The sequence below is a fragment of the Podarcis vaucheri genome (genome assembly GCF_965113315.1).
Source record: "Podarcis vaucheri genome assembly, chromosome: 12".
NCBI lineage: Eukaryota > Metazoa > Chordata > Lepidosauria > Squamata > Lacertidae > Podarcis > Podarcis vaucheri.
In genome coordinates this window covers 49,529,327-49,541,807 of record NC_138750.1, presented here as the reverse complement: position 1 = coordinate 49,541,807, position 12,481 = coordinate 49,529,327, and the positions used below count along the sequence as shown (strand labels likewise).

General features: G+C 44.0%; 1 protein-coding gene across 6 annotated transcripts in view; it reads right to left on the bottom strand.

The window, feature by feature from the left end:
- ADARB2 (adenosine deaminase RNA specific B2 (inactive)) overlaps positions 1 to 12,481 on the bottom strand; it is a 367,260-nt gene that overhangs the window by 229,185 nt on the left and 125,594 nt on the right. For 3 of the 6 annotated variants that reach the window (XM_082192280.1, XM_082192283.1, XM_082192282.1), the window contains exon 2: positions 5,906 to 6,040. The exons of 2 other annotated variants lie outside the window; for them this stretch is intronic. In XM_082192280.1, the coding sequence (XP_082048406.1) occupies positions 5,906 to 6,040 (135 nt within the window). The remainder of the gene's footprint in view (positions 1 to 5,905; positions 6,041 to 12,481) is intronic. One more of the 6 variants, XM_082192281.1, reaches the window with a different exon arrangement.

Genomic DNA, 12,481 nt, shown 5'->3' with positions numbered 1-12,481 from the left:
ATACCACTGTTCTCCCAAGGGACTGCCAATTTATTCCTGGGTGCATTCTCCAGATGAGAAAACTGAGCAGGTATTCAGGTAGCAAAGGAAGACTGAAGTTCTCTGCTGGTGCCCCTTAACACCAAATCCAGTGGATATCAGAGCTAGCTTACAGGGTGGGTTACATCTGGGCCAGCATTCGCACCCAGCACCCTTGAGGAGCTGTCGGTATTGGCAGAGGAGCTCATTCCTTCTGTGGCTACTGGTCTTTCTTGCTAGAGGCTGGACCTTTCACACCCACATCTACCACTGAAGCACAAACTTCCCGCACTTCCAGTGGATTCGTCACTGCTCACAAATGTAGGTTTATCACAGTGCTCACACAGCACTGTCCTCAACAAAACGCCTAAAAGATCACCACACCTCACCTCCTACAGACTCAACCCCTCCTCATTTCCCCACATACCCAAATGACCACTGTGTCCTGCAGGAGAGGGCATTCTGCAGATACCATCCTATCATTAAACACAACATTAAAAACTCATGCACCTGTCAGTGCAAGAGCCATTGTGCTAGCAGACAGAGAATGATGAAGGTAGCCCATACATATATACAGGCAACGACCAATCAAAATGTGTAACTGTGACCATTGCGCTGAACCCGGAAGTGACTTTAAAAATGGCAAAAATGGCCTTAACAGAGCCCAGAAAGGACAGAAAAGGTGCTAAAACAGCCCCTAGTAATCCCAGGAGCCCTTGTGTCAACCGCTGAGGCCTGTGGAGAGTTTGAGAGTTTGAGCAAGAAGGTTTGGAGGGAGTGATTGTGGTGGAGTTTGGTGCAGTTTGGCTGTCTGGTAAGTGCTGCTGGTTTTTAAAATAGTTTTTCAAGGGTTTGCAGAGGTTTAGAACGTGTTTTCAGACTTTTCCAACTGTGTTTCGAATATATGCAATTTCACTTAAACGCACCCCCGCATAAATGGGGGGCTGCCTGGATACATAAAGAAAGCATGTTGTGAACACCAGCACTGTAGCTATAAAATGCATGTTAATGGGCACATGTGGAAGAAGCACACTTTTAACAAATCAGAACACGGTCATAAATTACCCTTCTGTCCTGTTTTTCCTTTGCGTATTATTTGAAGCAGGACTTACATATCACAGAACAACTATATGGCAAGCCACAGTCTTCCTTCTCCCTTCCACTCATTTCAGATTTACCAGACTATTTTGCAGATCAGTCGGACTGGCCGAATACCATATGGGGGCTCCCTTAGCTGCTAAGGGGGGACTCTGTCACAAATCAGTAATAGTGGTGTTCGTTCAATTCCAAGAGGAAAGGCAGCATGAAAAGCTGGGTTGGCAGATTTATTGATTACATTTCACCAGTGACCAGCAAGAGGCAAGCACTCTGAAAAATCCCCAAAGGTGATCATTAGCACTGAGTAACTGTCACTAAACATTAACACCAGCAGCAGACTGGAGCAAAGGGAAAAAAAGCACAATACTTTAAAGTCAAGACCCGAGTGGCACAGCCAGCAGTGCAGCCAGAAAGGGAGGGGAAGGGAAATTCCACTTGCATTAACGCTGCTGTGGGAGACGATGGAAGCACGATGACAGATGTGTAAGAGAGATCTTGCAAAACCCTCCCATTTAGCATTGCTGTATAGATCAGGCCTGCACAACTCGTGACCACCGGAGAGGGAGGGAGAGAGGGATCGGCAGATCTGTCCATTTCAGTTTCTCTCTGTTTCTCATTTTCCCAGTCTTAAATTTAGGCCCTCATATTTCTACATCAATTCACAATTTTTTAAAAAAGGCCTCATGAAAATTCACCAGCATTTTAGTGCAAAATTCGTGTGTGTGCATTCTTTTGTAAACAATTTTGCTTATCGTACGCATTTTTGCAAAGCAAGTTCCCCTAATGCAATACATTTTGCATGGTTATATAATTATTAAGCCTACCCAGCCTTGTAATTTTACAATGCACTTTTAATTTTAAAGTTGTTGATTTTATCTATATATTTTTTAAAAAATTATCATGTCTACTTTTTTTTAAAGTCAGTTGGTTTTATCATTATTTTCTTATGAACAGAAATTTCATTATGAATATTTTATACTATTTTCTGAAAATGGCTTGAAATTTTTATTAAGTGGTATATCAATCTTTCTGATTAGTTATTATTACTATTAGATGATGATGATGATTTCTAATAGTGAGGCCAGGGTTGAAGACCTGAAGGACAGATGGAAAGAAGGTAATATTTTCAAATTTGCAATGATGGCAACTGGGCTAATATTCAATATCACCACCTTCATGTGACCCTGGACGTGCCATTGGTGGCGATACTATTTTGTTTTTCTGCAGCTAGCCCTCTGCCGTGAAGCAGGAGGATTCCCTCACTCTTCCTTTTCGCTGTAGCAGCAGAAACATACCCAGTGCACATGGGAAGTGAGCTAATTTTCTGGCTGTCCCTCCTCTAAACTTAATAGTAGATCTGCCGTTGGTGTGCATGGGCCATTACTTCTGGCAGGCGGGAGGAGGGAAAATCAAGGGACTTTAATTTCCCCTTCACCCTCAATAGCCATTGCTCAGTCCGCCATATGAAAGTACTTTGTGGGGAGGCCGCTTTGCTCCTCGGAGGGTTGCAGCAGAAGGTTGCGCTACATCAGCTTGGCTGGACTTCAAAGTCAACACAGCTATCCTTGAAAAGCGTCCAGCTGCCCAGCAAGAGGCCTTAAGAGGTGAACGTGAGGGTTCATGACTACCGGAAGGAGCGGCGACACAATATCCCTCTTGGCCCGAGACCAAACTGTGGAGTTGTCAAGCTGCGGCACAATTAGGAAAAGCAATCCGGACGATGATTGTGCCAGCAGAAAGGTCACGTAGACGCTTTGGCGATAATAATAATAAAACAGAAAAGGAGGAGGGTAAGACAAAGGTGCTTGTCGACCAAAATGGCTCAAGCTGAGCCATTTGCTACAGGGAAGGGCAACAGCTGTTGCAGCTAAAGCAGGACAGAGGAACTTTTTCCAGGCTGAGGGACACGTTCTCTTGGTGGCAACCTTCTGAGGGCTGCTAGTGGGTGGAGCCAGAGAAAGAAGTTAATGCAGCAACACTTGTAAAAGTTTGTAAGGTACACTGGCAGACCCTTCAAGTGTCCTTATTTCCCCAGGATAATTCCTGGAATTACAGAAGCCATCCCTGCTTCTGATTTGATCCCAGAATGTCCTTTTCACACACACACCCTCCAGTGCTGCCGCTGAGCTCAGGGAGAAAGATGAGCCGGCGCTTGCAACCAGCACTTGCGCTTGTAGTGGAACCCTCATAAAGCGAACCCTTGTGTGTGGGGGAAGTAGTTCTCTGCCGGAGCAGAGGCAGTCGATGTATGTGGCAATCTGGCTGGCCTCTCTCTGCCATCACTGACGCCGCCACCATCATGGCGGCTAGAGGGGCAGCACGGATGAAGAAATCAAGGGAAGGGAGTGAGCAGCTGCCAGGTTGGGGCTGTGGCCGGGGAGGCAGCCAGCTGACCATACAATGGTACCTCGGGTTAAGAACTTAATTCGTTCTGGAGGTCTGTTCTTAACCTGAAACTGTTCTTAACCTGAGGTACCACTTTAGCTAATGGGGCCTCCCGCTGCCGCCACACGATTTCTGTTCTCATCCTGAAGCAAAGTTCCTAACCCGAGGTAATATTTCTGGGTTAGCGGAGTCTGTAACCTGAAGTGTCTGTAACCCGAGGTACCACTGTATGCTTTTTATTGCCGATTTTAGTTAGCTCTGGACAGTGGTTGGTTTTACTCTGTTGGATTTTTAGAGATTCTTGTTTGTTTTTTTGTTTTTCAATTTTTAGCGCAAACTGCCTAGGGGATATTGCTAGCTGGGTGTCCAACTTTTTCCTTTGCAGAAGAGACAGCCTTAAGGAAAAATGACTGAAAACTTTACAAGGAACTTAAGCTTTCAAGAAGAACAGACTTGAAGAACCTAGCGTCTAAATTGAAGTGTTTTGTTAATTTTCTTCTATTGCTAGATGTGATTCCTCACACCTTATGCAGCCTTAAGATGCTCTAGGAACCCCCTCTTTGCAAAATAAGAATAACAACTAGAGCAATGTCATTCATAATGAGGGCAATACCTTAGTAGTGAAAACTTTTTTTAAAAAAAGATGTCTTTTGAAGGAGGAAGGTGGGGGAAGCTACCACCAAACACCACAATTTACAACACTTTGCAGATACTGACTTCCCCCTATATTTCCATACAGTTCTGAGATATTGGCAATTATTATTTAAGTCAAAAGGGAAAAAGAAGAATAATTTACACCATCCATCATTGTTTCCTTGCATGAATAAATTACAAGACACCGCAGCAAATCAATTGTGGGGAAAGAAACAGCCCATGCCAAACAGTGTGCTTGTGTGTATAATGTCCTTAATGTTTTCCATCCTCATACATCAAAACTACAGACTGAATTTGGCAAACCTGATGCAGGAGAAAGCTCATTATCCCAAGGTCTTGCAGGGCACCTAAAACCTAACTAGGGAGCCAGAGCATGTAATAGAGAAAAACAGGCGCTTCTAATCCCCAAGCACAGACCTCGCAACCTAAGGCGCCTTCTTATCCCTCCCAGGGCCGGCCCTACTTTTAGGCAGAGTTAGGCAGCTGCCTCAGGTGGCAGATGCTGGGGGACAGGAGGGTAGTCTCTCAGGATTCTCCCGAAGCTAGACTGCCCTGCATCCCTTAAACTAGCTGCTGTCTCCCAGGTCTAGAGAAGGATGATGTCCCATCCCCAATGCCAAAATATGAGCCGAACACTGGCTGATTCTACACGTGGAAAGAGAGGGAATCTTCTTGTACTTTTTTTTTTTTGCCTCTGGTAGCAAATTGTCTTTAACCGGTCCTGGTCTCTTACCAGCTCCACCTTTCACCAAAGAGTCTCACAGGATATCTAAACGTGTGTGCACCATGCATCAGAATACCTGAAGTCTCAACCTGAGGCTCAGCTACCAACTTCCAACTTTATTCTGGGCTAGCACTACTACAGCTCAAGTGCCATCCAGGATTAGTATGCTGCCTTATTCCTGATAGGTTTGTCCACTTAACCTAGTGTTGTCTACTCTGGCCGGTAGCAGATCTGCACAGTTTCAGAGAATGAAAGGGCTTTCCCACCATTACCAGCCAGATTCTTAAAAGAAAGAAAGAAAAAAGATATCCACCCACAACAGGAGATGCAAAGAACTGATTTGGAATTTTGTGCCCGGACCCCAGATTCTATTTTTTCTCTCGTCATAAATAAAGTTTTCCACATTCCAACATAAATTTTGAGATTCTCCCCCCCCCAAAAAAAAAGTTCTCATGACAGCTCACCAGTAATTTTGTGTGGATTTTTTCCTTATTAACATTAGGAGATATAAAACTCACATGCAATTTTGCCTAATATATATGTTTCCTCAGAGCATTATTTTGTATGATAGAAGGCATTTTGCGTGTTATTTTGAGAGGGGTGGTCAGTCTGGGTGATACCCTGAATTCCTTCCAATTCTTGGGGTTGTGTATCTCCAAGGGTGGAAGCTTGCCAAACCAGCTGAAGACAGTTGGGGTGTAAATATTTGAACAAATCAAGGACATGCTTCTAGTTCATAGCTGTCAACTTTTCCCTTTTCTTGCAAGGAATCCTATTCAGAATAAGGGAATTTCCCTTTAAAAAAAGGGAAACGTTGACAGCTATGTTCCAGTTAAGAATGTATCATAGCAACAAAACAGCATTCCACACCTACACCCAAAATGCCCCTTCCCCTCTTCATTTTTAAAGAAGACCGGTTTCTTTCTTTCTTTTTCATTTCAAGTGAAAGTTAAACACTGATAAAGCACTCAGAGAATCAATCAGCTCAAAACATTTTGCCATGTGATGCCCACTTGAAAAACTTACCGTGTGGCGGCTCCAGCCACGTGGTGAGGCGGTTGTCTGTCGCCTCCAGCCACGAGCTGAGCTGAGTGTTACAACGTTCCTGCAAGCGCTGAGACATCCGAGGAATCAGGGTGTGAACCCACCCTGCATTCTCTGCTGTTGGGGAAAAGAAACATTGCTCTTATCAGACTGTTATACAAATCAGCTCAGGAGATGTGTTGAGTTCCAGTTTACCTTATGACTCTGTGTCGTACCCCCAATTCATACCCTCATTTCAGTCTTGGGTTGTTTTTTTAATCACAGTTGTGTAAGGTATCTATTCTGCATTGCACTTGCAGCAATGAAGCCTCAGACACTCATTGGCTGAGTGCAGTGCAGGCTGGCACACAAGGCCCAGATGTCTGGGGAAACAAAAGGATTTGCACAGTCCAGCTTCTGTGAGGGAAAGGGAAGGTGTTCCAGTTAGTCCAGTATCAAAGCAAAGCAAGGACAGGGAAGAGGTCCTGAGAGCTAGAGAAGCTAAGGACAGGAAGTCTGAAGGCATGGGAGATGAAGGAAGGAAGGTATAAATGGGCCTGAGAAAGGTGAAGAAAGAACAGTAGGTCGGAGATGAGAATATATGAGGAGAAAAGCAGAGGAGTCGGGTCACTGAGGTAACCAGGGGCTCATCAGAGAGATGACTGAAGAAATTTCACTTAAGATGATGTTAAACTGTAAGCATAGGAGAGATGTTAAACTGTACATAGGAGAGAAGAGTAGAGTACCGGGGAGGTTGTTCAAGAGAAAGGAAGTGGGGCAAAATAGACAATGACATGAAAAGCAGGAACAGGAAGTTGGAAAAAAGAGGGGTCAAGAAGTATATAGAACTGGGGCAGAACTACACAGAGGGTCAAAGGACAAGTAGGGCTATGAACTACTGGCAGGCAGGAAGGCAAGGGAGGCTGCCCAGAGGGCATTGGACAACCACCTAGAGTCTAGATCCTAATAGAAGTGTGTCATTAGTGTCAACACTGTAACCAGGCAACGAGTCCAAGAAACAGTGAGTTGAGGGACTAAATTTGACTGTAGACTTCTAATTGGCTGCCCTTTCTTGTCAAGAGAGACAGCGAGAAAAAAATATCACCCACTCAGCAAAGCTCTAAAGTAACCTGCCTGAGGTTGGAAGAGGACATTGGGGTGATTCTTTTAGGAACTAAATTAAATGCAGCTGTGACTCTAAGCAGTTGGCAGGTTTGATTTGGGATGTAGGGTGCTGCTAGATCATGATAAGCAAATGGTTGGAACCAAAGGGAATTAAAAGACTGCTTTGGTTTAATGGAGTAAATTTCTTTCAACACTTGATCCATTGTCAGCACAAGGCTGACAATGTAGTTAACTTTTTAAACTGCAGGTTCCACAAATGCTAAGGGTCGGCTTTGCTGCTACACCACTTTGACATTTGAAAGAAAAAGATGGTGGAGTTATGATTCATCCAGATACTAATAAGGACTCTGACTTAGTTTTGAATGCTGGAGCATAGCGCTGAAGCATATGGATAAAGTAGAAAGGAAAGGAAAGAACATGGAATTAGCTGAAGGCTTAGAATCACACTTTTCATACTTCTCTTTCTGGAAATTACTGCCAAATCGAAAGAATACTTTAGCCCCAATCAGGTTTCATTAATTGTAGTTCAATGCACACCACCCCCTCCACTGTGATCCTCCAACCTGGAGCAGGAAGGTCTGAAGGTGCCACTTGTAAACTTGTTCAGTTGAATGTGGTTACACTGTCCCTTGTGATCAGTTGCAGGGAATGCAACCCCCCTTCAAACCTTCCCACTCAATGTCAGTCAAAACTGGGCTTGTGCTGTCTATGACTTACTAGGTTGGAGTCAGGGTGGTCAACAGGGGAGCACAGAGGGTATACATATTCTGGGCCCCAGTCCAACAAGGGCCCCAGACTCTTAGGTTTCAATAATAACAATAACAATAGTAATAGTAATAGTAATAGTAATAAGCTGATTGGACACCTAGGAAGAAAGTTAGAAAGCAAACTGTGAAGGCAATGTTCAGATGCTTATTCGGAAGATAAGATGCTGCTGCTAAGGGTGCTTATTCATTTAATCACTGTTGCTAAATCATCTGGATAAGGAATGCTGGTGGAGTGGGAGGGTGTTACCCAGAACAGCAGAAAAAAAAACAAAAATAGAAAAAACTCATTTTTTTCTGTTAGTGTGATGCTGGACAGGGGATGAGAGCCTGTCTGTGTAGTGAGGTATGTCTGCTTAAGGACTTTCCTCTGTGTCCACATTCTTTCGTTCACTCCCCAAGTATGTGGCCTTTACAGTATAAAATACAATTGCTGGCTTTGGTATGCTTTACTTAGAAGTAACTCCCTTGAATAAATGAGGCTTCCTTCCTACTGAGAAAAAATCACAATATTGCAATGCTCCACTCTCCTTGAATTTCCATTTTCCCCATTCAGCCACTGCTTGTCTGCCGGTCATCACTGGTTTGCTTTTTGCTAAAAGTATTACAGTATTTGTTTCTACCCGTTGTATATTTTTATCTTGGTTTTCCTCCCAGGAGCTCTCCCCTTCCCCTTTATCTTTACAACAGCCCTGTGAGATAGGCTACACTAATAGTTCAGATACAAAAATTGTGAAACTGCACATACAAAGTGTGCAATAGGGCAATGGTTCAGTCCATCTTAGTTCTCATCGTTATTTTTTGTGGTGCTTTCAGACAATGCTGTAGTGCTTTCAATAATTACTTCGCTAGGTTCCCATTTGGATTTTTCCAATGTCTCACATTTGGATTTTTCCAATGTCTCACATTTGGATTTTTCCAATGTCTCACATTTGGATTTTTCATTTCAGTAATTCAGTGCTTAGCTTCTGCCTTCCACTTATGATCTGATCAGTGATGTGACAGTTGTTGTAGTTTGCCAGCATTCTGAACTTTCAGACTATCCAAATGCGTCCTCGGCTTCCATTCGGGTTCAAAGATGCCCTTCCATGCAGTTTGCATGGAAATGTCAGCACTTTTTCTCTAGAAAGGTGTGACCCTGAATGTGCAAACTGTGCTAGCTGTGCAGACCACCCCAAATGTAACAATGCTGGCCTGTGCAACCAGAGCCTTAAAACATTCTAGGTGGGTCACCAATCTCTCCTGATACACTCCCGGAAGTGATGTGTGCCCATCAGCTATATGGAATAGCTCTTAAAGCTGCCTTTGAGCAGGCCTGATGTGGGTCGTGTGACAACACAGGTCTAGGAATATCAGAAGAAAGAGATGGTATTTTCTGAAAGCAGCTTGTACTTTTTTGTCCAAACCTTTGCAGAGGCAGTTTCAGTTCAGAAGTACCCCCGCTTTGGGGGGGGGGATATCTGAGATTTATGACTTCCTGAAAATAAAAAAAAACATATAGGAATACTGACTTAAGCAACTTTACTGCACTGTACTAGTGACCTTAATATATTGGGACTGGCGATACCAAGGTATCGCTTTATCGCTGATTATGGTTCATCAGATTTTCTGACATCTGAGCTATAAATTAAATGGAAAGTACATTTGTAATGTGAAGTCCATGTCTACTTACTTAATCTAATCAAGACTCAAATACTTGCTTTAGCAGGCTAATAGCCTCTTGAAGAAACATGGGGCTGTTCCACATTTCATTTACGTGATGGATGGGATGGGGAGATGGATTAAATAGCGGATGAGCACCTTGGGATGAGAAGGAAAGCGACTGCACTAGGCTGTATTGTGGGTATTTCAGCTACAATTAGGCCTTTTTCAAAGACCACAAAATTTAGCTCCTCAGTGGTAAGCTGTTATCATTTATTATTGTTTACCAACCAACTGCACACGGTTATGATATAAAAAGAGCCCTGAAGGATCAGGTTGCGAGTACATGCAGCCTTATATCCTGTTTCCAACGGGGGGATGAAATCTCTCTCTCTGCAACTCACAATTAGGCAACTGCTCTGCTCTTTTGCCTGCCCCAGCATCTTGCATTCACAGATATACTCCTTCTGAGGTTTCATTTAGGCATCATTACCTCTGTGTAAAGGGGTGGCGCTGTGGGTAAAACCTCAGCGCCTAGGACTTGCCGATCGTATGGTCGGTGGTTCGAATCTCCACGGCGGGGTGAGCTCCCGTCGTTCAGTCCCAGCTCCTGCCCACCTAGCAGTTCGAAAGCACCCTTAAGTGCAAGTAGATAAATAGGTACCGCTTTATAGCGGGAAGGTAAACGGCGTTTCCATGTGCTGCGCTGGTGCAGGCTCGCCAGAGCAGCTTCGTCACGCTGGCCACATGACCCGGAAGTGTCCTCGGACAGCGCTGGCCCCCGGCCTCTTAAGCAAGATGGGTGCGCAACCCCAGAGTCGATCACGACTGGCCCGTACGGGTAGGGGTACCTTTACCTTTACCTCTGTGTCACATATTCAGGCTGTGAGTGTTGTTCCTCATGTAAATATATATATATAGTAGCATCTATATACAAAGAGGGACGTGGGTGGTGCTGTGGGTTAAACCACTAAGTCTCTTGGGCTTGCCGATCAGAAGGTCGGCAGTTTGAATCCCCGCGTCAGGGTGAGCTCCCATTGCTCGGTCCCTGCTCCTGCCAACCTAGCAGTTCGAAAGCACGAAGTGCATGTAGATAAATAGGTACCGCTTTGATGGGAAGGTAAACGCCATTTCCGTGTGCTGCTCTAGTTTGCCAGAAGTGGCTTAGTCAAGCTGGCTACATGACCCGGAAGCTGTATGCCGGCTCCCTCGGCCAATAAAGCAAGATGAGTGCTGCAACCCCAGAGTCGTCTGCGACTGGACCTAATGGTCAGGGCTCCCTTTACCTTTATATACAAAGAGAGATATCAGTAATCAAGGTTTGTGAAATCTGCTGGGGGGACCCTAAAAGTGTGAGTGCATGGGGGGGGGAGTGTCTGTAAATCCCCAAAGCTGCCAAATGGCAACTGAGCATGCTCAGTAGCCATGGAATGTTTGCTGACTGGGTGAAGAATGGAAGCTGGAAATGGGGAGGGAAAACGGACTGGAGCAAATAGAATCCAGAGCAGGGAGCACTCCACACTGCCACTTTCTGTTTCAGGTCCTATCTGCTGCTGCTAATAGCCACTGACACACCCAAGGCAGGATTCAATCACATAGTGGCAAATTCAGGTTGCGCAATAATGCTTGATTGGAAAGAAGGGATTGCGCAACAAACACGCTTCTCCTAAAGATTGGCGTTTTTGCGAGAAGGACAGCGATAGGGAAATAAACTGGAAAAGTGTGGCAGAACACTTGCTTTGATGCAACACCATCTAACTGCACCACAAACAAATCAGAATAAATGCTCATTGGCTAGTCAACACCATATATCTCCTTGCAGACAAATCAGGGTGAATGCTCAATAAACAGAACATGTGGACGTACCCGTTCTCCAAAGAAATAAAAATGCAATAAACTCCTAAGCAACTTCTAAAGCCAATTTAGCCCATAGCAGTGAATTCCTTAAGTTGGTTGTGGAGTAAGTGCTTCCTTTCATCTGTTCATTAATTTTCCTTGGGTGGCTAAAGTTATAGTATTGTAAGAGGGAGAGACAGAATCTCTGACCCTAACTGTACTATATATTTAAAGCAGAATCATAGCACTTTAACCAGGAGAAGTGTAATTTATTGAGAGTGATGAGAGCTGTTAGGAGACCCTTATTTCCCGAAAAGAATTATAATTCCCAGAATGGCTTATCCATCGATCCCTCTTCCCAGGAAACTCTGGGACACAGCTCAGTGGTAGAGTGTCTGCTTTGCATTCAGGATATCGCAGGTTCAATCCCTGGCCTCTCCAGGTTGGGCTGGGAATATCCCATTGGAAAACCTGGACAGCCAATAGCAGTCAGTGTAGACAATATTGAGTCAGATGGGCCAATGGTTTGATTCAATATAAGGCAGCTATGTTCTTACGCCGGGTTTGCAGTGCATTATCTTTCCAGAGGCACCAACTGGCCTTATTTTATCTCTTTCCCTAGCATTTGATGCAAGCCCCAAATGTTCGCTTGGGAGGTGGGTGGGTCTTTTTTTTTTTAATACTCCCATGAATTGAATGATTTCTCCATTGCTATCATTTACATTTTAATGAGTTCTAAAACTGAAATGGAACAAGTCAAATGAAATCAGTATATAAACCACTATTTTTCATTAGAATTGGAATTATGCAAAATACTATGGTCGCTCTTGACAAAAGACATTATCTAGCTTCAAAACAATGTGTAGGAACAATAAATTTTCTTAAGTATCCACACTTTGTAAAAAAGGACACCGGTTTTGGCAGCATTGCAAAAAATGAATGAGACTGAAAACACCTTTTGCTAGCCAGCTAGGAGAGCTATTAAAGATGAAAAATGGGAAATCTGTTTTCAGGTTGTGTGACCATGAACTCAAATGCAATTGATAATCCGGCCTTTGAAAGGCACATGTTGCCTTAACTCTGTCCCTCCCTTTCGTAGAACTGGTTACAGATAGGTAGCCGTGTTGGTCTGCCATAGTCAAAATAAAAAAATTCCTTCCAGTAGCACCTTAAAGACCAACTAAGTTAGTTCTTGGTATGAGCTTTCGTGTGC